The 24,779-nt window shown below is 49.7% G+C and overlaps 1 protein-coding gene across 1 annotated transcript; it reads right to left on the bottom strand.

Annotated features, from left to right (window-relative positions):
- Positions 1–731: 731 nt before the first annotated feature.
- Positions 732–23,954, bottom strand: LOC131403230 (tubby-related protein 4-like). The gene is given in 17 exon segments (XM_058537516.1): positions 732–848; positions 2,011–2,045; positions 2,376–2,780; positions 2,783–2,941; positions 2,944–2,969; positions 2,971–3,511; positions 3,514–3,880; positions 3,883–4,088; positions 4,091–4,783; positions 7,193–7,336; positions 10,218–10,311; positions 11,533–11,677; positions 14,999–15,148; positions 22,271–22,500; positions 23,558–23,611; positions 23,614–23,784; positions 23,928–23,954. Coding segments are annotated over 17 exon segments (3,564 nt in total).
- Between the last annotated feature and the right edge of the window lie 825 nt (positions 23,955–24,779).

Raw genomic sequence — 24,779 nt, 5'->3', positions numbered from 1 at the left:
TACATGTGCAGGAGTTTCCTCCTCACCTGCCATCCCTTCCCCTACATCCTCATGAGCGACACCTATTTATACCGGGTAATAGCACCCCCATACAAAGCCTACTTTTATTAGTCAAACACAGTGCATTTGCCAAAACAACCTTCATTAATCAAGTCACCTCTGGGGGAGTAACAGAATATGTGTGAACTAAATGTTGTTCCCCCAAGAGAACCTGTACCTTCAGGATTTTTGGTTGTGTCTTTTAAAAAAGTTTTTTGTTTTTACACTAGTGGTGATGTTGGAGGAGAAATAAAAGCTAGACATTGTGGAGAATGAAAAGCACGCATACTCCTTAGTCTAAAAGAATAGCAGGCCAGAAGGCAGTCCATGTTTCTGCTGAAGGGCCCCTCGTCCCGCAGCTCACACAGGCACACCAGGAGGACATTCCCACAGCAACCACGTTTCCTGAAAGAACACCAGGTGCCTCGCACCCTTTGCTTCCAAATACCACTCTCCTGTGTTTTGTTTTTGTTTAAAAAGAAAGAAGAAAGAAAGACAATAAAGGAGAATAAAAGCCCAAACAAACGACGGCAACTGAAGGTCAGTGCCTGCCCCGGGCCTGACAGATGTTTCCAGTTCTGCTCCTGTCTTCTGGTCCCCAGCCCCTGGGGCCCGGGCGGGCTCCTCGAGCATCTCCATCAGGCCCCTCTGGAAAGGCTCCTCTCCCTCTCCTCCTCCGCACAGCAGTCTCTTCATTTCAGGCGCTGAGTCACGTTGGCCAGGGCGACGGCGAAGGCCTGCACAGCGGAGAAGGGGTACTGGAAGTCCAGGATGTACGCATTGCCGTCGATCCTTCCAAACTGCATCACCTGGGGGGCGAGGGAGGGAAGCAAAGACATTAAAGCACAAACAAGGCGGGACACAGGGCAGCCGGGTCTGGGCAGCACCTGCTGGAAGCAGATAGCACAGCCTGCGAGATGCCAACAAAAGTGACTCTGATCAAGCTTCTCGATCTAACTATGAGTTTGGTGGAAATAAAGGAGCGGAGGAACATGTTAAACAACGCAGTGGGGAGACAATGAGCAGACTTCAGGGCATGGAAAGCTCCACAGGTCAAATGAAGGGGCTTCCTCATCCAGGAAATGGAAAAAGGAAGAACAAGTAGGAAAAAGAATCTACAGGCTAAAAGGGGCTGACGAGAAATATCAACTGCAACTGTCAATGTCACTACTCAGAGAGGGACAGAACGCCACCGCCTCTTTCCCAAGCCTGCTTGCCCTTGTCATTTCAGTATTCATGGGGACCACGTGACATGTATTATTATGCAACATGTTATGTACACTTATTTATTGTCTTTTTTCCATTTTTGTAAACTCCATCAGGATAGGGATTTTCTGTTTTCCTCATCGATCTAATTTCAGCACTTAGAGTAAGGGCTGGCAAACTCTCTGTAAAGGGCCAATAATATTTTAGCCTTTGTAGGTCATACGGTCTTTGTCACAACTGCTTAACTCTGCTGCTGTAGGGCAAAAGCAGCGGTAAATTATACTTAAGTGGATGGGCGTGGCTGTGTCCCAATGAAACTTTATTTATAAAAAGCAAGAGCAGATGGACTGGCCTGTGGGCCACACTCCTGGCTCAGAGGATTGCCAGGCACACAGCAGGTGCTCAATCAACATTTGTTGAGTGAATTAATGAAAATGAGATTTAAATAGGAGAAGTGAAGGGAATTCCAGGATGGTGGAGGAGGGTAGTTCCAGAACAGTAGCTACACAGCAGGGCTGGGGCTACCCGTCCAGGTTGGAGCAGGAAGAACCGACAAATTACCCAATGTGTTTGCACCAAGAGGGGATTTGCATTCCGCCAGGGAATCAGCAAATGACTTAATAATAAATACACAGAGAAATTAGCAAATAAGCAAGCAAACAAAAACTGGGTAATTATTATGTCTGGGGGGAAAAAACCACTCTCCAATAAAAAAAGAAATGTGATTAAACCATATCACATGGCTCAGCTCTGAACGGTACTTACTGGCATAAGGAGGTGACCAGTGACTACTGATTCAACTGGGAAGGGGGGCAGGGAAAGTTCACGTGTGTGTAGTCAGAGGGTGGGGGGTGAAGAAAACAAACCCTCAGGTTCCTCAGGAAGAAGTCAATACACGATGCTGAAAACTGAAAAATCACCAAATAGTAGACACCCTGCTCTTTACAAATATGGTGGCAAATACCAGAAAAAAGCCAACAGAGGTGGAAGCACGCCCTCTGGGGGAGGCTGAGGTTTGGGAGCACGCAGGGGCCTCTTAGGGGTCCTCTCGGGTCTTGTAGAAGCATTTGACTTTAAAAAATCAGTGCATGTGTTACTCTGATGAGAAATAAAGACAAGACAGCAAGTACCCCTGCGTGGCCTCGTCCACAGCCGCTGCTTGTTGGCCATGACGTGCACGAAGCCCTGGCTGCGCGGCCGGCCGTCCTCCCGCTCGCTGGCCCTGCGGCCCTTGGCCTCCTCCGGCTCGCCGGCCGCGCGCAGGCTGCGCTTGCCCTTCCAGCCCGTCTGGCCGCCCTGGCTCCGGGTCACCAGCTCGTCCCCGCTGACGCCCAGCCCGGGCTCGCTCTCCCAGCTGTCCCGGAACCCGTTCGTCTTGTTCAACTTCTTCCACTTCAGCTGGTCTTTCTGACTCTTCTCTTTCTTCTTCTCCCTCCCCAGACGGGGGCTGGAGATCAGGGAATTCAAGTCGCTCCGAGTCCGAGCCTCCTTCTTCATCTCGCCCTCTGTGGTGGCCTGAACGTTTCCCTCCTCGCTCGGCTGTCCATGCGCTTCCGGCTCTTCTTCCCGAATGTCTCTGTCCGCTGGGGGACCGGACTTTCCGTCAGGGAGAGGACTTCCTGGAAGTTGTCAGCGGTCTCTACCATCACCTCTGTGCCCAGGTGGCTCTGGAGGTCGGTGGGCGGTGGGGACACGGGGGCTTCTCCACCACCAAGTGTGCCTTGGGGGAGCGTGCCCTGGGGGTTCTGCACGGGCGGGCACGCGCTGTAGGAACTCCAGGGGTGCAAGGCGACAGGTGGCGGCTGTAAACTCCAGCACGTGCTGCTTCCTGGATACATGGGGGGCAGGGGGCAGTAGGAGAGGGGGGGCGGGTAGGCGGGCTGCAGGACCACGGTGGGCTCCTGTTGTGCAAACTGTGTCTGGGACAGGGTGTCTTTCGGGGAGCAGGGAGCCTGCACTCCCGGCAAAGGGAGGGTGTTATAGCTTCCTGGGTAGGGCACTCCCATCCCATAGCCCGTCTGGAAAGTGGCAGTCGGGCTGGCGGGCAACTTGGGGGAGACGAAGGGCACTCGGGACACGTCCAGGTGCTGGCTCTGACCTGCCATCAGAGGGGACAGTTTCAGGGGGTTGGGCACTGCAGTCTGTGCTGTCCTGTCCTGGGGAACCCAGATGTCCTCCCCCAGCACGGGGTCCCACTGGTGAGGGGGCGGCCGCTTCCCGGCCACCGCAGCCTCGGGCAGCGCGGGGTGCCGCAGGGGCTTCTCGACGGACAGTGCTGGCCCAGCGCCTCGTCCTCGGGGAAGGCCGAGTTGACATAGTGGGCGCGCTCGCGGGCGCCGTCGGGCGGGCTCAGGAGGCTGTAGGAGGACTGCGGGGACAGCGGGGACGTGCCGGCCGCATGCGCCCCCGCCCCCGCGCCCTGCTCGGCGCGCCCGGCCGGGCCCCCGCTGCACTGGCTGCAGGTGTAGAGGGCGGGCGGCGGCCGCGCGGGGAAAGGCGCTGCGCCCTTGGGCTTGGCCGGCGGCTGCGGCGGGGCGCGCGGGGGCTCGGCCAGCTGCGCCGTCCGCAGCGCCGCCTCGCGGTTGTTCCTGCGCAGCGTGGCGTGGATGAGGCTGCTGTCTGGCCTCTGCGCCGCGGCCGGGCCGGGCCCCGCGTCCTGGCGAGGGCAGGATACGGGGGCGGGGCCCCCGGTGGAATGGAGTAGCGCGGCACCGTCAGGCGGTGCAGGGTCGCGCTGGTGCAGGGCTGGGGGACCTTCTTCTCGGTGGCCGTGAGCCTCAGGGTGGCCGAGCTGCCTGGGCCGGGGAGGGTGTAGGTGTTCCCGGCGCAGAGCATTGGCGTCCGGGCCGGCACACCTCCTCCACGCTGCCGCTGCTGTCGAAGGTGGTGATCCTCTCGTAGCCCAGGGGCGGCTGATGGTGCGCCGCCGTGGGGTACAGCGAGAAGTCGCCCTTCTTCAAGCACACGTCCACCGGGGGCTGTGGGGGCGGCAGCGGGGGCGGCGGCGCTGCCGTGGTGGGGGCGGCGGGGATGGTTCCTGGGTAGGGCGGTGGGGGGCTCATCTTCGCCACCTGGACCTCCTGGAGGGCACTGAACACCACGGCGTCCCCCTCGGCGGCCAGCTGCGGCACCGGCCGCAGGGCCTTGGCTGGCTTCTGCAGGTGCTCGTGGTCTTGGTCTCCGTGGTCCACCACCGACAGCTGGATGGCCCCCTGTGATGGCGGCGGCAGGGACAGCTGAGGGGGCTTCGGAATGATGCGGCCCATCTCCACGCCTCCGAAGATCACCTGTCCAGGGTTGGAGTAGCGGTCCGAGATTGCATATGGGTTGGCACTGTCACTTGCATGCTCAGCTGCCCCCACGGCCATGGTCTGATTGGTCAGGACGTCCAGCTGCACGTTCTGATTGGCCAGCAGGGACTGTACCAGTCCTATGCTCTGCGTGGGGGACATAGCTTGAGCTGAGCTGTGGATGGGCGGGATGGGGATGTTCACGGGACACGGTGGGTTGTTCTCAGGCACACCAGATGCTCCAGTCACTGGAAGATTAGAAAAACCAACTGCTTACAAAACAGTGCCATGAAACTGGGTCAGAATAAGCAACTCATCTAGGCCTTTTACGTATAAACTGTAATTCCTACAGACAGATGCCTTTGCGTGGGGAAAGCTGGACCCTTCCTTCAAGTTACACAAAGCTTCTCTGATGTTTCTGGAAGGACACTGGCAATCGGTGGGCTCTGGAGCTAAGGGCATTGTCAGAGCATTTCAATGAATACTTCTGAACCTTCTGAGTGTGGTGCCACGTGTCTGAATGGTACTATGGCAAATAAATGTTTAAGGACACTTTTTACTCATGATGGTCATAAAACGGCCCATTCTTATGCAAGAGGAGGGCAGTGGTACAGTATGAAACTCCACTGAGGACTCAATGCCTAGGCTTCTGAGTAGGTTTATCCAGGGTTTTGGATTGGTTAGTGTGGGAAGTGTCGTGGGGCAGATGCGTATCTGAAATTTGTATGTAAATTAATTTTCTGTAAATAGAACCATGTAAAATGCAGTAGAGAAACCAATGATAAGAATCCTCTGGCAGATCTGCATATGAGGGGAAGGATCATTTCCTAACTTTACTGCTTTTTAGCATTTCAAACAGTATATAAGTTAGAGCCACACTGATTAAAACCCTGTAAATCCACCCTATTTGCACACAGGAGGAGTTTAATGGAGTGTGCGTTTGAGCAATCATCTGCAGACCACACGCAGGGCCTCAGCGCCACTGTTCAGTACTGCCCTTTCTAAAGAGCCCACAGAGCACTGGAGGTCTGCTCATCTGGGCCTAAGTGCCACGTGACTATGAGCACGTGTGCAGGAAACAGGCATTAACAGGAAATTGCACAGGCTGGCTGACCTTTCACCAGAACTACAGAGGGAAGCCAGTAGTCCATCAAAAGCTAAGCCCACCCTTCGTGCCTGTGACAGACTCATCCCCCTTCCCTGGGGTCCTCCACTGAAATGTGACTGTCCCCTAGCTGCAAGAATCTAGGTCCTGTCTCAAGTTTTCTATGATTCCTGTTCAGATCCCTCTTCCAGATGCTCTCTCCTCTGTATGGAGTACTGAGGGCAGGCGTCTTCCCCGCCGAAGGAGAGTCTCTCTGTTGCGTCACCAGCAGTACGTGTAAGCCCTGAGACAAATCATTCCTCCTTTCTCTGGGAAGCACAAACAGTGACGACAACAGCAGCAACAGCTGAGCACGAGAGAGCTAGATTAGCCACATTCCGGGAGAACGGAGGGCGCTAAGGGGAAAGTGTGAAAGCCACTTCTAAATCCAAGGTTCTGAAATAGCAGGAGAGCTGCTATAAAGCTCATGTGTGAGGTTTCACCAAACTGCAGGTTTATGGGGTTGCAAAACCTCGCCCATTAGTCCAGAACATCTGCTCCACCCATGAGGAGAAAGTATACCTATCAGAGAACCAAAGACGGCTACTGTCAGAAAGTGCAGTAGAATAATTTTACACACAGAAATCTGGCTGAAGGAAGGTCAACAACGCCCCCAAGTTCAGAGCCCGAGTTGGGACGCGTGTCCCTCCCCATCCCACGGTGAGGTCCAGAGCCCCTCGTTTGAGAATGACAAGATACAGGAGGAGTCAGTGGCCGTGTACGGTTCCTCTGGCTCAGAAGCCAGAGGCTTTCAGAACCTTGCTTGGTTCTGAGTAGAGGAGCCTCTATATTTATAAAATTGCAGGTGGACTTTTTTGAGAATAGTTACATATAAATAATTGGTGGACTACTTAGAAATCATTCTAATAATCAAAGTAGGATCCCCCCCAGTAGAAAAGACTTAAATTAAGATGCTATGGATCTGAACGTTTGTAAGTTGAGATTTTAAAAACTTATACCAGCTTTGACCTTGAACTCAGACCTGGCCTCTATGCACTGAGACACACTCTGCACATTAGGAGAGAGACGTTCCGCCCCGGAGGTGAGGCAGGTTTGAGAAACTGGGCTCTGTGGCACCACAGGGAGATGCCATTCTCTAAGCAGGGATTGAGAGGATGAGGGCTAGCCTGGGGTCAGTGAGACTGGGTTTCAGTCCTGACTTGACTGAGTCCTGATGAGTCCTGTTAACTTCCCTATCTGGGCATATGACTAAGAGGACTACCGAGAGGATAAAGTGAGATGGTAGAAGTGCTCTGTGATCATGAGCCATCACGGCCACCTCATCGTCCTTGCTCTGGTAGCTCCCCTCCTCCCCAAACCAGTGACAGTAGGTGACCTTTCTCCAGTGACACGCCACCACACCCACCAACCTTACTGAGGAAGTTGTACCTTTTCCAAACCGAGGCAGCAGGCACGGACTGACATGTTGGCATTCTTGACTACTTACCACTCTGTCCCCGTCGCGACCCACTAACAGAGGGCTCGTGACAAACCAGTTGATGTGTGAACACACCTGGTAAATCATCCTCATCTTCACTGACAACATTCGGGTTGAAGACAGGTAAATTAACATACTCCATGGAAATCTTCCGGACCTCTGGGAGATAGATGGTCATCTGCCGCGGCTGGAGATGCAGGAGGCTGGTTTTATAGATTACTGGTGGGAGGAGGAAAGCACGGTTAATAGAGACAAGCCAGAGGAGAGCCAAGGCATCAACAGTCATGGGAAGAGACGTGGGGTGACCTGCGTGGGCAAGGCCGGAGACTCTGAGAGCAGCCCTCCACCTCCTCTGGCGCACGACTGGCCACCCCGACCACGGACTGGATTCGGGAACAACAAATTCTCAGTCTAGCCCAGAATTAAAAACCTATCTTAGACAAATTCTTTTTAGAATGAGCTGGGTTATGACAAATGTATTTTTTAAAAATCCCATTTGCAATCACCAGGATAACTTGGTGGAAACAGTTGTGATAACCAGAGAGCCAAGCTCAGGGGGCAGTCAAGCAGCTACTGGAGGGCAGCTACGCGGGGAGCAGCAATGACACTCGGGCTGTATTCGGGACTGGATTCTGGGCTTCCTGGCTTCCAGTTTCATGCTCAGGATAGAGAATCGCGGAGAACTTCCACACAGTTTCTTTAAATGCTAAGATTTAATTTCATTAACAGGGACCTTTAAGAGAAGGCCTAGACTGCAACTAAAATATTTAGAGAAGACAAAACAAGTTGAAAAATAATGAATCTGAATTTAAGTTTCACAATAGGTTAAAATCAGGATGAAACTGTCCCGTCAACTTTCTCTTATGTTTAATACTCTTTGCTGTGAGATATGTAGAGGTTCTTTAATTATTCCTATTCTTATTTTTTATTAAGATGAGCCAAGTTCTACCTGCGAGGCTGTCACCTCACAGCCTGGTGGCTGACTGGCCAGCACTCCCACAGCTCCAGGCCTTCTGCTCTGAAGCACCGTCGTAAGGCTGCTCCTTGGGCTTGAGTGGGCTGAGACGCCTTTTCCACGCCAGGGGTCGTTACAGGTCTTATTCATGTTTTCCTCTCTCTTGCCCACAAAAGAGAGTTTGAATTTTGTCTCAAAAATTCTGGATGGTTCCATATAGCTTAAGAATTAATGCATTAAAGTGCTATTCTTTGTCGTTCAGATCGACAAAAGGATGTAAAATTAAAAATCTCAGGAGGGATTTAAAAAATAATATCAGTTGCCTCCAGGGAAAAAAACTAGGTGGTTGGGGGTGAGGATAAGAAAGATTTTTACTGTATATTCTTTTAAATCTTTTGAATTTTGAATTTATTCCACATTTTTAAAATTAAGAAATGCAAAAAATTAAAAACACAAAAATTTAATGAGCCTGATCATTCTAATTGAAGGAAACAAATTATTCAATGTAATTATCCAATTATTCAATATAAAATATCCAACAGCACTCACTTTTTGAATCTAACAGAGTGTCAAAGATTATTTAATAGGGCGCCATATGTAACAAACCCTCTAGAATCCCAGAGTTAATTTCTTCTCTCTAGCAGAATCATGTGGAAAATTCTTTTAGCTTGACAAATGAAAACGCTCTTTTTAAAAAGGTCAACGATTAGGACAATGATTTCACCGCAGTCACACACCAAGCTTTTGTCTTGGGCACTGAGATTCCTAATACAGGCCCTCCCATCTTAAGGTCCTCCTTGACTTCTTTATGGATCCACTCAACATCCAAGAACTAAGGGCAGAATGAGAAGACCCGTTGAGCATAGGTGCACGTCCATTCCTTTTGTCAACATTTGCTGTAGGCAGATGGCTAAATTCTCAGATTACAGGTGTGGGGTAACCATGCCTCTCACACAGTGGTTATTAGAATCACCATACATATCATGAGGGTGCTGCTGAATTACTGAAGAGCAGGCTTTTGTGGTCATGAGAGGGTTTCCCGGCTGTTGAAAACATGAGAGATTTCTTTCCATTATGTGAATGGATTGTCTATTGTTATTTTCTAAGTCAGTTTTATGTTTTACTTTTATTCTTTTTTTCCTTTGAGCTGAGAAACCTCAAAATGAAAAATCCAAATGCAGCACCATTTAATGTCTCTGAAGATGCATACACAGCAACAGGTCTTTTTAACATCTGCTTTGCAAGAACTATTTGTTTTAAAAGATCTAACTGTGTCTGAAACAACTCTAATGGGCAGATCCAGAATTTTTCAAAAACTATTTTTGGTAGGTTACACAGACCACATTCAAGATGGGGCCACCAGCCATCGGTGAACCCCACTGGCTAAGCTGGCCTTCTAGAGAGACGTGTGCGTGTTAGATGATCAGGCAATGTAGCAAGGTGGGGGACAACACAGGCCCTTAGCCCACACAGAGATGTGGCCATTAGGATGAAGCTGCTTTGAAAAGGACCTTCTGTCATTTCACTCCTTCACGGTCCCCTAGTAAATATGACACGTCAGTCATTCAAGCAGATACAAAAGAGAAGGCAAATTCTGGGTTCTGCCCAGCCTGGTTCTCCCTGGGTTCCATTTTCCTCGATGTCTCAAACTTCTCATGGAGAGGATATTTATCTGGTACTTAGAAATGAAATCCAAAAAGATTTACCACTAAGAACTGTACTAACAGTCAGCCAACTTCTTCTTAAGGTCTTGAACACTTTCTTCTTGACTTTCTTCAGGAGTTTCTTCTGACTCAAGAACCTAAAGACACTGGTACCAAAATCTGTGCACAGTAAAAGACCAGAAATCAAAGTAACCAGAAGCCTATAAGAGCTTTGATAGAGATTTCGGCTATTTTGTCATTTTTGTAAGTCAGGGCTTGTATAAAAAAACGAAAACACCAGTGGCAAAAAAAGAATTTGAGTGATAATTCTAATTTTTGTGAAATCAGAGTGGCTAGAGTCAAACTTTGGAGGTAAAATACATGCTCATCTTTTGGTGTCATAAGAGCACATTTTCTACATTAGGCCACCAAAGGTTGAAATTGCTTATTCAGCCTGAGTTCCAACCGGGACAGTGGGAAGAGAACAGGACGCAGTTTTTACCTGCACCGAGGTTGGTTGGCAGGAAAGCAGCCAAGCCCACAATCTTAAATTTGGTTCCCCAGATATTAGACATGACCTGAGCAAGATAGTTGTGCTGTGGGAAAAAAAAGGAGAAAAATCACAATCTATTTCCATATTTTCTATTGATCACTCAAGAAGTAAGGACGTTAACACTTTTTGCTTAAAAAGCCACACGTGGGCACTGCCAGAAATATTCACTCTCTGTCATTCCACTGTTTTTAAGACCAGTAGCTGCCTACAGCATGTCAGGCACCCATTTGCAAGTGGTGGCTCAGCGAGCTGTCATTCTCAGGTTGGGAGTGGGGGCGGGTGTGTCCCGGTGTGTCCACATGTGTGTAGGTTAAAAAGGCACAAAAGTGATTTGGGCACTTTTTTCTTTACCTCTCCTTCCTCCCAGTCACTGAACCAGAGAGAGCACCTGGCTCTGAACCCATTTTCATCCTTGATATTTCTCCTGGAAACATCAGCTGCACTGATACCAGTATATCCCAAAACTACCCAATTATCTGTTTCTTATTCAATCAAATTTTTAAAAATTTAAGAAGTTATCACTATGCCCAAATCATGCATGAGTGTGTGTGTGTGTGTGGAAGGGCAATAATAAAGATGAATAAAATACAGCTCCTCAAAGAGCTTAGAACCTAATGGAGGAGAGAAGGCCTGTAATTATTTATATACAAGGAAGTGACTGAGAAATGTCCTAAGGGAGTTACAAACAAGATGCTCTGGGATTACTGTGGCTGAGCCAGGGGAGGAAGCCTTCACGACAGAGGGGAAGTTCTATCTGGAAGCATGTGGGCAGAAAGGAGGGTGAGGAGATGGAGCGGGTTACCCAGGCAGGGCAAAGGCACAAAGGCGGGAAGAGGTGAGTCAACAGTGTGGCTCTGGCACCTGGAGAGGAGGGGGCGTCGAGGAGGACAGGAGGGAAAGACAGGCCAGGCCAGGCAGTGGGGCTGTGACCAGGGATTGGCTCCTGCCGACACTGGAGTCACTGAAGGGTCAGAAGCGGCTTGAGGGAGCAGAGGTGAGAAGTGTGGCTGTGTCTCAACCAGAGCTACCTGTGAGGAGATTCCTGTGGCAACAGGGGGATGCCCGAGGTGGGAAGAAGGCCCCTCGGGATGTGGAGGTGATGGGGCATGGAGGAGGGCAGACAGGCTCTGGTTCTCTACGCCCGTGTCTGCAACTGCAGTGACAGGCACGGAGAGGGGGGACCGAGGGTTCAGCGGCCATCAGGCACACACTGAGGAGGGGAGCGGAGCGTTGGATTGGGGGACCACCCGAAAGCCGACACTACCTGAGTGATGTCTTCAAAGGGAAACTCTCTTCGCGTCAGGTTGGGCGAGCCAATGGAGGGCTTGCGCATCGGCAACGGTGGAGACCTGGAGATCTCCTGTGCCTCCCGGGACAGCTTGGGGGACTTCCGAGCCTCAATGTTGATCCTGCGGAGGCAAGGCCCCGAGGGTCAGGCGCCCCGGTGGGGACGGCGCCTGCACTCCTGGCACTCCCTTCACTGTCCACCAGTCACCGTGGATGTGCCACTCCCAGGGGCCAGGTCCCTTAATTTACCCAGGCCCCGCCCGCCTGCTTCTGCCTTATGAACACAAGGAAAGAAGGACAGAACTGCATATCGAATAATATATATTCAACAATATAGTGAGGTTCAATCGAGTGATTCATTTGTAAAGAACCTCAGAGAATTAACTTTCTACTGAAAACTTTCTACTGACTAATAGTAAGTTTGGAATCGTCCACATGTCTTCTGCCAGGGGTCTGCAAAATTCGTCCTGAGGAAAGTGGCGGGTGGAAGAGGCGTTTCTCACCTAAGTCCACAATGGCGTTACAGTTCCTAACACAGTGCTGGGATTTCAACAGACTTACCTAGCATCTCCCCCCTGCAATATTGACATCAGATCAGTGGATCTAAGTTTTTCTGCTGCCTTTTGATCCTATGTTATATCTCTGTTCCTCAGTTCCTTTGTTTATAACATGGGGACACACGTGTTTAATGGCAGTCTACCCCAAAGAGAGTGTTATAAAAGTGAATATGGTAAGGTTGATGACATTCCCTGAAAGAAAAGCATTAAGCCTCACAGATACTGCTTGAGAGCTTGATAAGACACCTAGGGCTCCCAAAGTGTGGAAGGACAGGGGGACCGAGCTGGTTAAAGCTCTGAGCGAGGACAACTGGCCTGGCTGCTGCGTAGGGGCACTCAACACTGAGAAAGACGGAAGGAAAGAGGACCAGCTCCAGAGACCGCAACATCCGGGAGCTTTCCAGGGACATTTACAGGTGAAAGATTTGGTTGCTTATGTATTAAATGTCCTCTTCTCCTTAAGCAATGGGAAAAGCCAAAACACTGTAGAAGTGTAGAAAAGTTCATAATTTTATTTGTAATTTTAACAAGCCTAGAATAAAGATGAAAAAAATAAATCGAACAGATTGCTGGATATCTGGATATCTATATGGGAAAAAAATGAACGTTTACCCCTAACTCAGACTATACACAAAAATTAATCTGAGGTGTAAATTAATCTGAGATTTAAGTGTGAAGGCTAAAACTATAAAGCTTGTAGAAGAGAACAGAAGAATGTCTCATGATCTTAGGGTAGACAAAACAGGACAAAAGAATTTCCTAAACAGCACACGAAAAGTGCTAATCATAAAAGAAGAAATTCACATTAGACTATACAGCAATCCATATATCTGCTAAAGGACTCATAGCCAGAATACATGAAAACTCCTACAACTCTAAATAAGAGAAAAACAACTCAATAAAAAATGGGCAAGGGGCTGGCCCAGTGGTGTAGTGGTTAAGTTCACGTGCTCCGCTTTGGTGGCCCGGGGTTCAAAGGTTTGGATCCCAGGTGTGGACCGACCCATTGCTTATCAAGCCATGCTGTGGCGGTGTCCCATATGAAGTAGAGGAAGATGGGCATGGATGTTAGCCCAGGCCCAATCTTCCTCAGCAAAAAGAGGAAGATTGGCATCGGATGTTAGCTCAGGGCTGGTCTTCCTCACAAAAAAAAAAAAGGTGCAAAAGACTTGAACAGACACTTCACAAAAGAAGATATCCAAATGGCCAATAAACATAAAAAGCTGCTTAGCATCATCAATCATTGAAGATATTAGGATTAAACTACCATGAGATACCACTATACACCTACCAGAATGGATAAAATTATTTTTAAAAAATGACAATACTCTGTAGGTGAAGATGGAAGCAGCTAGAACTCTCATATACTGCTGGTGGGAATTTAAAATGGTACGACAGGCACCTTGGAATACTGTTTGGCAGTTTCCAATAAAGTTGAACATACGTCTACCCCGTGGCCCTACAACGCACTCCTAAGCATATACCTGAGATAAACGAGTGCATACGTCCATAGAAAGTCTTGTAGAAGAATGTCTACAATGGTTTTATTCATGATAGCCCCAAACTGGAAACTACCAAACATTCAATTGGTAAACGGAATAAACAAATTGTAGTATATTCATTACAATGGAATTCCACAGAGCAAAAAAGAAAAACTGTTGATACACGCAACAACATGAATGAGTCTCACAATCATTATGTTGATTAAAAAAAGCCAAATAAGAAAATAGGACATGTGGTTTGACACCATTTATATGAAGCTCAAGAGGAAGCAAAACTCATCTATGCTGACAGAAGTTAGAGCAGTGGTTACTCTAGGGAGTGGGTATCGAATGGGAAAAAGTACAAGGGAACTTTCCGGGATGATGGAAATATTCTTTATCTTCAACTGGGTGGTGAATACACTGGTTTACCAACTGCACAATGCATTATGTGTTTACAATCTGGGCAGGTACGTATCTGCACGTACATTAGACCATCATTTCACACAGCATCAAGAATTTTAGAGCTAGAAGGATCTTAGTGAAGATCTGCTCCACCCTTTAACTTCATAGACAAGGAAACTGGTCTCCAGGTCATGGATCAACGTTACATTCTGAGGTTACAGAGCCCTCGGTGGCAGGGTCAGGACCAGCAAGGCAGGGTTTTTTATCTATGACACTGCAGGCCCTTCCATCTGCTTTTAGCTTTTTGCCACTCTTTAGGCCAAACCCTTAGGATAGAAATTTTTTTGTGTTTGTGAAGAAGATCAGCCCTGAGCTAACATCTGATGCCAATCCTCTTCTTTATTTTTTTGCTGAGGAAGATACCCTGGGCTAACATCTGTGCCCATCTTCCTCTACTTTATATGGGACGCCACCACAGCATAGCTTGACAAGTGGCACATTGGTCTGCACCCGGGATCCGAACCTGCGAACCCCGGGCTGCCAAAGCAGAGCACATGAACTTAACCGCTATGCCACTGGGCCGGCCCCCCAAACATTTTTTTTAGAATACTATTTTTTCCAATTACAGCATCAAAGGCATTTGATTCGGCATTCCTTTCAACACATTACATACACTGTAAAACCTCTGTCTTACTGTTCTCAGACCAGAAATAAAAACAAGTAAGCCAGAAAGCTACGGCCGCCCCTGCCACCCACCACCAGTGCTGACCCCTAGAAGTTCTGAGGGTTCAGCAAACTTCTTCCTGGGGATCTTTTGCTGTCCTGAAGGGAAGAGTAAAGGAAAGCTATAATTATCACAGGCAGATCTTCCAGACGACAGACTTGGATTGCCTCTTGCTATGCTCCTCTGGTGTGCGTTAATGGGATTCTGCTGCAGACACAACACAGACACACCTCCAGAGGCTCAAAAAGGGAGGACGCCCCTACAGACCAAGATTACCTTGGGAGTTTGGGTGATTTGCTAGCTCGGGAGATTTTGGGAGATTTCTTGGCAGCCCAGTCGTCACTCAGTTCGATGTCACTGGAGTCTGAGCAGTTGCAGCTGTCGATCATGGTAGAAATCAAGCTGTTTCCATAGATTTCATCGGGTAAGATACCAAGCAGTAGATTTTAGGGAAGTGACATCAGTTAGACCCTCACGACGATCATTACTAGGAACTAAGGACAGCCTGACCCTATAGGCAGCCGTTTGAAGTCTACAGGTTGAAACAGAAAGGAGCAGAGCATTGTCTTCCTTTTACATTTTTATGCCATTATATTTTCTAAGCAAAAGTAGTCCATTACTTCTGCGGTTAGCAAATGGGCGTGGAATTTTAATGCCTCTGGAATGTACAACAGTCTGGCACTGCTTACTGTGCCAAACCTGGCAACAAAATGGCCGCGCTATTGTGCCTCACCACACACCAGGCTCCATCTGGGTTCACACGGGCAGCCTGGGAACCCAGGCCGGGCAAGGGGCTTGCTGACTCACTGACTCCCCCAGAACCTGCTTCTGCCCTGGGACCGGGGAAGGCCCTTGTTGGTTCTGGGCCTGCTCTGGACTCAAGACCTGGCAGAGTTGGGTCCATTTCAGGGACTCCGAGAAATTTATGTCTGGCGTGTCAGAACCGTCTCCTGGAACCGCCACAAGGATGCTTGCCGGGGGGGGGGGGTGGCTATCCCACCTGCTAGAGGTGCCTGCCTGCTTTGAGCAACGGCTGGAAGAAGACCTGTGTGGCAGGACTTTCAGTGGGAGCTTTGGGTTCTCCTGAGGGTGCCTGCGTGGAAGCCACTCAAAACAACCTTGTCAATTGGCCATTAGGTAGAAGATTAGAGGCCCCAAGGCAGAAGACGACAGACACAGCAACGGGGCGATCACAAAACTGCAGAGTAGATGAAGTCCATGTTTAACATCCTCCTCAAAACCCCTTCTCCTTTGCTGCCTTCCTCACACGGCCTCACATCCCCTCACATCCCTTCACCACCCAAACCCTGCTCTGCCCCACCCCAGGTCTGCCCTCACTGGAAGTACCTCATTCTTCAAAATCACTTTGTTTTGCTGACAAAAGCCTCATTCCCTCAAGGCTCCAAGAGCCTTGCCAGGCAATAAAAAAGCTGCATCATTCAATCACAATGAAATAATTTATAGACTATGAGCGATTTTACCATTCAAAAGGGCTGTTTACATTTGAAAGAATGAGTTTGTAATCCAAACTAATCTCTGTTTCTGAACACGTGGAGGTGACATCCGTGTGGAGGTGACATCTGTGAACAGGGCCTCTCTGAGGGCCCTGGAGGCAGAGCAGAACAACTTGGCGTGCTACTTGGAAGGAGACTAGCTGACGCCCGATCAGTGTTACTACATCGGCCTCTTCATCAACTACTTCCTGAATCAGAAGGCACGACTCGTGAATCCAGCAAGCTGGAGTGGTGTGCATCTGAGATCCATCAAATAAAAAGGCTTAATTCACACGGCCCAAGCAGTGCTTTACATTATTTAACTTAGGAGCCCTAGATCAAAGGAAGTTTGGCCACGATTCCAAAATGCATATAAGCCCACAGAACGCTTCCTCTGTGTTCACGAGCACAGAGCCAGTTCACCGACCTGAGGAAATTCAGTAATGTATTGTCCACTCAACACCTGATTGACTTGCTGATGCCGGGGTTTTGTAATTGCTGGATGTCATACCCTTTGCTTTTTTCCTTTACTCACGTCTTAGTCTGTGTGGGCTGCTATACCAAAATACCACAGACTGGATGGCTTATAAACAATAGAAATTTACGTCTCACAGTGGGGAGGCTGGAATTCCGGGATCAGGGTGCCCGTATGGTGGGGTTCTGGTCACGGCCCTCTTTGGGGTTGCAGACGGCTGACTTCTTGCTGTGTCCTCGCATGGCAGAAGGGGCTACTTTCTGGAGCCACTTTTATAAGGCAATAATCTCATGATTATAAAGGCTCCGTCCTCATAACCTAATCACCTCCAAAGGCCCCACCTCCTAATTCCATCACACTGGGCATCAGGATTACAACATACGAATTTAGGGGGGCATAAGCATTCATAACCACTTTTATTTTATTGTCTGTCTCCCCAACTAGTGGAAGGAGAGTTGCCTGTCTCGCCTCCTGCTGTAACTCTAGAGACCAGAACAACGCAGAGACTGGATAAATACTTCCTGAAAGAAAAACGAGGTCTCTCCCTGCTGCCTGGCTGCACCCCAGACTAACTGCAGCAGGATCCTGGGAGTGGACGCGGGCACTGTCGATTTTTAAGGCTCCCCGGTGATTCCCATGAGCAGCCAGGGCTGAGAACCACTTGCCCAGGAGCAGAAGGACTTCCCCATAGAACGGACTTAAAGGGGGCGGCGTGAGAAGAAGGGAGTTGCTTTCTGAGACAAGCCCCAAGTCCTGCTTGTTCAGTGTTACAGTTACACACTTGGAGGCTCATCACTCTGCTCCCTGTCGTCAACAACTAGAAATTCAGTGCAGCACGTCAGAGTAAGACCCAGGGAGCCTGGGGGTGATGGACATCTGTACCTCTTATTTCTAGAGATTCTGTCATTAATTTATCATGAAAATTCTGGAAGAAACATACAAGTTGTAGATAAATGTAAGTTGATATTCCTCTTTGAGAACAGAAGGCTGAACTGTACTGTTTGGGGCTTCACATCCCAGTTTTGTCAGTTTGCAAGAATATGCTTATTTCATCTGGGTTGAGGCCTTTTCAAAACACACAGCCCAAATCAGGTATCTTTTTAGAATTTTAAAAAAATCTTTAAGCACAGTTTCAAAGCTTTTAAATAAAAGTTCTGTCTTAGTCTGCTTGGGCTACCATAACAAAATACCACAGACCAGGTGGCTTAAACAAGAGAAATTTATTTCTCACAGTTTGGGAGGCTGGAACTCCGAGATCAGGGTGCCAGCATGCCAGATTCTGGTGAGGGCTGTCCTCCTGGCCTGCAGACGGCCACCCTCTCACTGTGTCCTCACGTGGGCTTTCCTCAGCGTGTGTGTGTGTGTGTGTGTGTGTGTGTGTGTGTGTGTGTGCAGGGAGATCTCTCTTCCTCCTCTTACAAAGCCACCAATCCTACTGGATTAGGATCCCACCCTTACAGCTTCATTTAACCATAATCACCCCCTAAAAGCCCTGTCTCCAAATACAGTCACATGGGGGTTAGAGCTTCACCATATGAACTTGTGGGATGGACACAATTCAGTCCATACATTCCGCCCCTGGTTGCCCCCTTATTCATATCCTTCTCCCACGCAAAATACATTCATTCCATCCCAACACTCCCAAAAGTCTTAACTCACTCCAGCATTAACACTAATGTCTAAAATCCAGAGTCTCATCTAAATATCACCTGAATCAGAAATGGGTGAGAGCCAAGATACGACTCACACTGAGGCAAAACTCCCTTCCAGCCATGAACCTGTGAAACCAGACAAGTTACGTGCTTCCAAAACACACAAGACGGCAGCGGGTCAGGCACAGGGTGACATTCTCATCCCAAAGGGAGACACAGGAGAGAAGGAAGGGCCCCAGGCAAGTCCAAAGCCTAGTAAGGCGAATTTCTAGACCTTAAGGCTTGAGAATAACCCTCTTTGGTTCAATACTCTGCCCTCCAGGCCCACTGGGGTGGCAGTGTCACCACACAGCTCGAGGTGAGGGTCCCCACGGCTCTGCGGGGCTGGGGTCTTGTCCTCAAGTCTCCGGGTGGAGGCTGTCTGGCCTGCTAAAATTGAGGCAGTGGCCCTGATGACCTCTGAATCGCTTTTGGGGTCATTTTTCCCTCTTGAAGAATAGTGCATGTTCCTATCCGACCAGCTCCATCATCCCGTCCTGTCAAATCCAGGAAGTCAACAGCCTTCCTTCGTCTCAGCCCGTATGGACAGGCTGAGAACTTTCCAAATCTCCAAGTTCTGGTTCCTTTTTGCTTAACAATTCCTTCTTCAGTGTGTCTCTCTCCTCTCTCATTTTACTATAAGCAGTTAGGAGGAACCAAGCCAATCCTCCAAAACTACTTAGAAATCTCTCAAATATCCAATTTCATTTGCTTGCAAGTTTTATCTTCCACAAAACACTAGAACACAGTTCAGCCAAGTTCTGTGCCACTTTACGACAAGGATCGCCTTCCTCCAGTTTCCAATAACATGTTCCTCATTTCTGTCTGAGACCTCACCAGACATGGCCCTAATATCCATATTTCTAATGTGTACCTCAAAACCCTTCCAGCCTCAACCCATGACCCAGTTTCAAAGCTGCTTCCACATTATAGGTATTTGTTACAGCAGTTCCCCACTTCTTAGTACTAAAATCTGTGTTAGTCAGGGTTCTCCAGAGAAACAGAACCAATAGGAGGCAAATACATATACACACACATACAGAAAAAGAGAAAGAGATCATAAGGAGTTGGCTCACGCGATAATAGAGGCTGACAGGCCCCAAGGTCAGAGTGCCAGCCTGGCTGGGGTCTCGGCTTGTGGATGCACACCTTGCTGTGTGCTCACGTGGCCTTTCCCCAGTGTACGCGTGCGTGTCGAGAGAGAGCTCTCCCTCTTCCTTTTCTTATAAGGCCATCAATCCTATCCCATTGGGACCCTACCTTCCTTAAAAGCTCTATCTCCAAATACAGTCACATTGTGGATTGGCGTTTTAACATGTGAATTTGGGGGGGGGGACACAATTCAGTCCATAGCAAGCTCTGACTAAAGATTTCCTTTGGAAAATTTGTGAACTTTTGCTAAACAAAAATTATTGGGATTCATGCTATGTATTATAAAACGCACACTGGTAATTCTGAGAAACACATTTGTTAAGTTACTTGGGGGACATTTACAACAGGGGATCAAAAACTTCAGAGCATAGCAATCCCCTGGGGCCTCCACTAAGTTGCAGATTTCTAGGCGTCGTCTCCAACGTGCTGAACCAATCTAAGGGGCAGGCCTAGGAACCTGGATTCAAGTAAGTATCCCAGGCGATCTGCGGGAAGGTGGCCCATGGACCACATCTGAGAAACGACGACATGGAGGACTGAGAGAGTTCATCAGCTTCTCACGATGAGCAAGTCCTGGCTTCTCAAAGTCAGGAACCCTCTCCTCTCTGAACCAGGTTACGTCTACCACTCGGTTGGAAATTAGTCATGTTCTGCCTTGTGACACATCGTCTATTTTTGTCTCGAGGTATTTAAATCTTGACTTTTTTATTGAAATTTTCAAGTGTTAAGTTGTCTTTCACCCAAAAGGGATCATGAACTCCCTGAAAGCAGAGATGCCCCGGCACTGCTTCACAACCACAGGAGACCCGAGGACCGTGTACAAGGCAGGCACTCAATACGTCCCGCCTATCTGCTTTGCTTTACAGCCTTTTCATTATAAAAACACAACACCTCCTTCCCCACAGGCCTGTTAGCAACCGGGCCAGCCTGTGTTGGGAGGAGCTGACAAATGTGACCACTACGGAGAAGCAGGCTGGGACGCTCAGGTCAGGTCCACGCAAGCAAGGTCTTAGGAGGCTGCAGCCTTGTCCCTACAGCACAGCCCCCGCTGCTTCTGTCCTGTTCTTCAGTGGGAAATTGACGCACAGGAGCGGGGGAACAGAAGCAAGCTCTTCACATAACTTCCCGTCAACACTGAATCCGAGCATAGGTTTTATAAAACTGCATACACGGGAGGAACCTTAGAGACAACGACCCCGCTGAGAACCGGCGATGCGCCCTCAGGTTCAGGACCTTTCCCAAGTCCCCCCATCAGTCATCTCTAACCGCCATGGCTCCTGTCTTCTCTCTTCCCCTGAAACTGCAACTTCCTTCTAAGTTCACGTGCACTGCTCTCTGGCTTCTCTCACTTTGCCTTCCTTCCTTCTGAATCTTCCCTCTCCCTCCTTTCCACCTGCCTCCCTACCAGCCTCCAATTCTTCTCGCTCTCCCTGCTCTTTGTCCCAGGTCATCACATGACTCAAAAGACGAAATAACTGACTAATATCCAATTTTTAAAGTATAGTTTCACTGCTTTCAATTTTACACGGTAACACTGACAGCAGAATGTTGCTACAGATGCGGAGCATTCCAATAAAGAAAAGCAGACAGCAAGTGGATCGACTGTAAAATACTGAGGTGGGCAATTGAGGCCAAGGTTGAAAAAGCCCATTGCACGTGACACTCGGCTAACTGGTGATGCTACATGGCGCAGCGGCTTCAGGGACAGAATGGGGGCAGAGGCCAGTCTAACGGGCGGGAGAGGGAACAGGAGATGGGAAGTGGAGAGAACAAGTATGAACTAATGAAAACAAATCTAATTCAACCCACATTGTCCCACGGTCAGGCGCTTACCAGGCACTGGGGGTACAAAGATGACTCAGTTCCCTCCCTCCGGGCCCTCAGGATTCAGGGACTGTGTGCCCCCAGGGATACCAGCAGCTCAACTGACTGACGGGCGATGGGCACAGAGGGGAGAGCTGCTCACTCTGCTCTAGGTGACCGGCAAGATTTCACAGGGAGGCGGGGGAACGTTTGAGCCGGCAGGTACTGCTGACAGAGGCCACAGGCCTCCACAGTGACTACAAACAAAAAGAGCAAAGTCCCTTCCCTGGAGGCTCACACTCTAGGGTCCCAGAGAGAGGTGCGCAGTGAGCCCCCTGAATACGGCAACGGAGTCATGAAGATTGGCATAGGAGAGTCTTTAGAAGGAGGGAGTGACTGTCATGCGAAATCTTTATGAACCAGCAAGAAAGTCTCCTCGGTCATCAGCTAAAAAGCAGCTAAGGGTGGCTTAGCGAGAGCAGAAGCAGGATCCCAGCAGGAGGCTGAGGAGCAGGCTGAAGGTCTGAAGCGTTTAATCCTGTCACTCGCTCTGGGGGGCAGTGACGGCAACTCACTACTGTTTTGACGGTCTCAACAGCACATTCGGGCCCTCAGTGGATACCTGACAAATAACTGAAAGAGGAGGCTGCCATTCCCAAAAGGCCCGTGCCAGCCTCCCCTTGATGACAGCCGATGTCTCCTCCCCCCACAGCCCCAGCCACACGGAGCCTCAGGAGCGCTCTTAAAAACCCGTGGGAAAGTCCACTTAGGGAATCGGTAACTTCAGCAGGATTTTGGAAACGGAGTAGCTTCAGGGATGTTCCGCGCTAGCCAAACGTTCACAGATAGGCGTTACCTTTGCGTGGGCAGTCAGGAATACCAGTCCGCACCCCCCGAGAGGGGTCTGCAGTCCCTGGCGAGGCGCCCCCCTGCGTTGCTGTGTGACGGCGGGTCCGTGATGACGAGCTCCGGCCGCAGCTGGCTGACGCGCCGCCCCTTGAGGACGCGCACGAGCCCGCCCAGGTGCTCCAGGCAGAGCGTGTGGCACGGGCCGCCCACCTCCGGGCCGCGCTCTGTGCGCTTCACGGTGCAGTGCAGACGCTCGTTGCCGGCCGAGGGGCAGCTGACAAAGTCGCGCATGTTGTCGGGGTCCGGAATCGGGGGCTGGAGGCAGGACGTGGAGAGAAAAGAGCGTGCACATCACTGATTACCCTGGCGGAGCTCTGGCTGGCAGCTCGGGGAGGGTTAACTGTGCGGTGCGGAACAATGACTCCCAACTCTGGGGGCACGTCACAACCTCCTGGCAGCTTTCAGAGACCTCAGCCCGGATCCCACCACAGACGATGGAACTGGAATCTTGTGGGGGTGAGCCTGGGCACGTGTGTGTTCTAAAAACTCCCCAGGCGATTTTAACGAGCAGCCCAGGGTCCAGAATCACTGGTGTGGAACCAAGAGTGTAAAGCAACTTGAAGAAAGTATCACAACAGATTCTAAAACTCGGATGTTTTAGGAAAAAATTAACCAAGAAGTCAATCTGATACTTAGAAGCAGAGACAGAAAACAAAAAAGAGAACACAGGAAGCAACCTACGTGCGGAGGGCCAGAGGGAACAGGGAACCCACACTGGAACAGCCACAGGCAGGTCCAGTCCACATACCACCATAGCGACAGACCAGTTCTCAAGCTCCAGTCAGCACAGAGGACGCTGACAGCGAGGGCTGGGTGAGGGCCGCCCCTCCGCACAGTGATGAGGAGAGCAGGCCCCGGGATTGACAGGGTCCCATCCTGACCGTTCCCCTAACGAGCCACAGAGCAAGTCCCTCACTTCTAAGAACGCGTTTCCTGCTTTCTCAAGAGGGGATAACGGCAGCATCTGCCAGGGAGTCAGGACTGAACAAGGCAGACTGATCATCAGGACGACAACGGCAGCCACGCTCGGGATACTGCCTCTGCCATGAGAAAGCTAATGCCTATCACACAAGGTGACTCTCTTGTGGACACTAAGGGTGATGCTAGGGACAGACTGCGCGCGTGGGAGACCGAGGTGGGACTTTGCGGAGCCGCACACCTTCATCTTGCAGAGGAGCAGACGTGACTTCTGTGCTCCTGCTCTGGGACTCTCGCCTGTGTTCCTTGTCTCGGCCCTCCTCTTGGCGAGCCTTCGGGAACAGGCAGCCAGCACGAGTGAGGAAGGAGGAGAAGGTGAGTGGAAGGGCTTCACCTTGATGGTGGGGATGAAGGCAGTGGGGAGGTGGGAGCAGAGGCGGGGGGGGGCGGGGTCAGCTTGCTGACGTCTTTGTCCTCTCGCAGGGCGCTGGCAATGGCCTGCTGGCACAGCAGCTGCAGGCCGGACACGCGGTGCTCCACACGGACCACGTACAGGGCTGGTCCTGATGCCATCAGCAGCCACGAGTCCCGGTGTCCCCAGCAGATGGAGATGATGGGGCGCTGCCAAGAAGTGAAGGGAGACTACGCTTAAGCTGTCGCTCTTGTAAGCAAAGATCATGCACACTTGTGTCAAGCCAATTCAAGTGACCTGATAGTTCTTGAGGATATTGGTTTTAAAAAGCACAAGAGAGGATGTTAAATACCATACTACAAAAATTCAGTATTTCCATTGAAAAGCAGTTAGATCCCCAGGCCACAGCACAAAGCACTGGAAAAGTTTTACAAAGTTCTTTTACACGTATTATCTCATTTAATTTGGTGCCATAAAACCTAACTTAGCTCTTATGACGTTTCTCCCAGGAGATGCAATCAGCCTGGGGGACTGTACTGCATATTCCTTACTGAAGCTCTGCTATCTGGAACCCCAAGTAACTGGTGGTAGGTATTCCCATGGCTTGGGGAGGTGGTAAGGAGGCAGACCAGACGGCTCTTCCCTTTTGTCCCGACAGGGAGCATTTTAGAGTCAAACCATCACTGGATTTGGGGTCATGAGCTATGTGACCTGGGAACTATGATGTAACCCTTGGAAGTCTCCTGCTTTCTCATGAGCAAAATGGGAGCTGTGAGGACTAAAGGAGATGAAAGACGTCAAGTGCTCTGGGACCTATCACCGGTTATAACCCATAGATATTAAGTCACTGTTATTCTCAGCCATCCTCGAGCTGATGGGGCAGAAAGAAAGTAGAAAGCTATCTGGAAAGGGGAGAGAGGGGAACACAGCCCCTGTGGCAGCTGCTCGAGGGGTCTGTGGCCATCATTTGCTTTGAAAAGGCAGGCTGAAATCCAAATGTGCAAGTTAGAAACTAGTTGCACTGAAAAAAATCCAAAGCTTTAGGGGTGCCATCTATGTAAGATGAGCCAAGGAAGAAAGAGGGAGGTGGAGGGAGTGATGGAGAAGCAGCGAGGGAATTTCTTCACTCCGATCTGGACAGATGGAGTTCTAATTTAATGAGGTCTTGAGGGGTTTCAATGATCAGAAGTGGGGCTATCAGATC

This window comes from Diceros bicornis, unplaced genomic scaffold (genome assembly GCF_020826845.1).
Source record: "Diceros bicornis minor isolate mBicDic1 unplaced genomic scaffold, mDicBic1.mat.cur scaffold_611_ctg1, whole genome shotgun sequence".
Lineage (NCBI taxonomy): Eukaryota > Metazoa > Chordata > Mammalia > Perissodactyla > Rhinocerotidae > Diceros > Diceros bicornis.
Note: the sequence above shows the minus strand (reverse complement) of the source record. Positions and strands in the feature narration are given on the sequence as shown.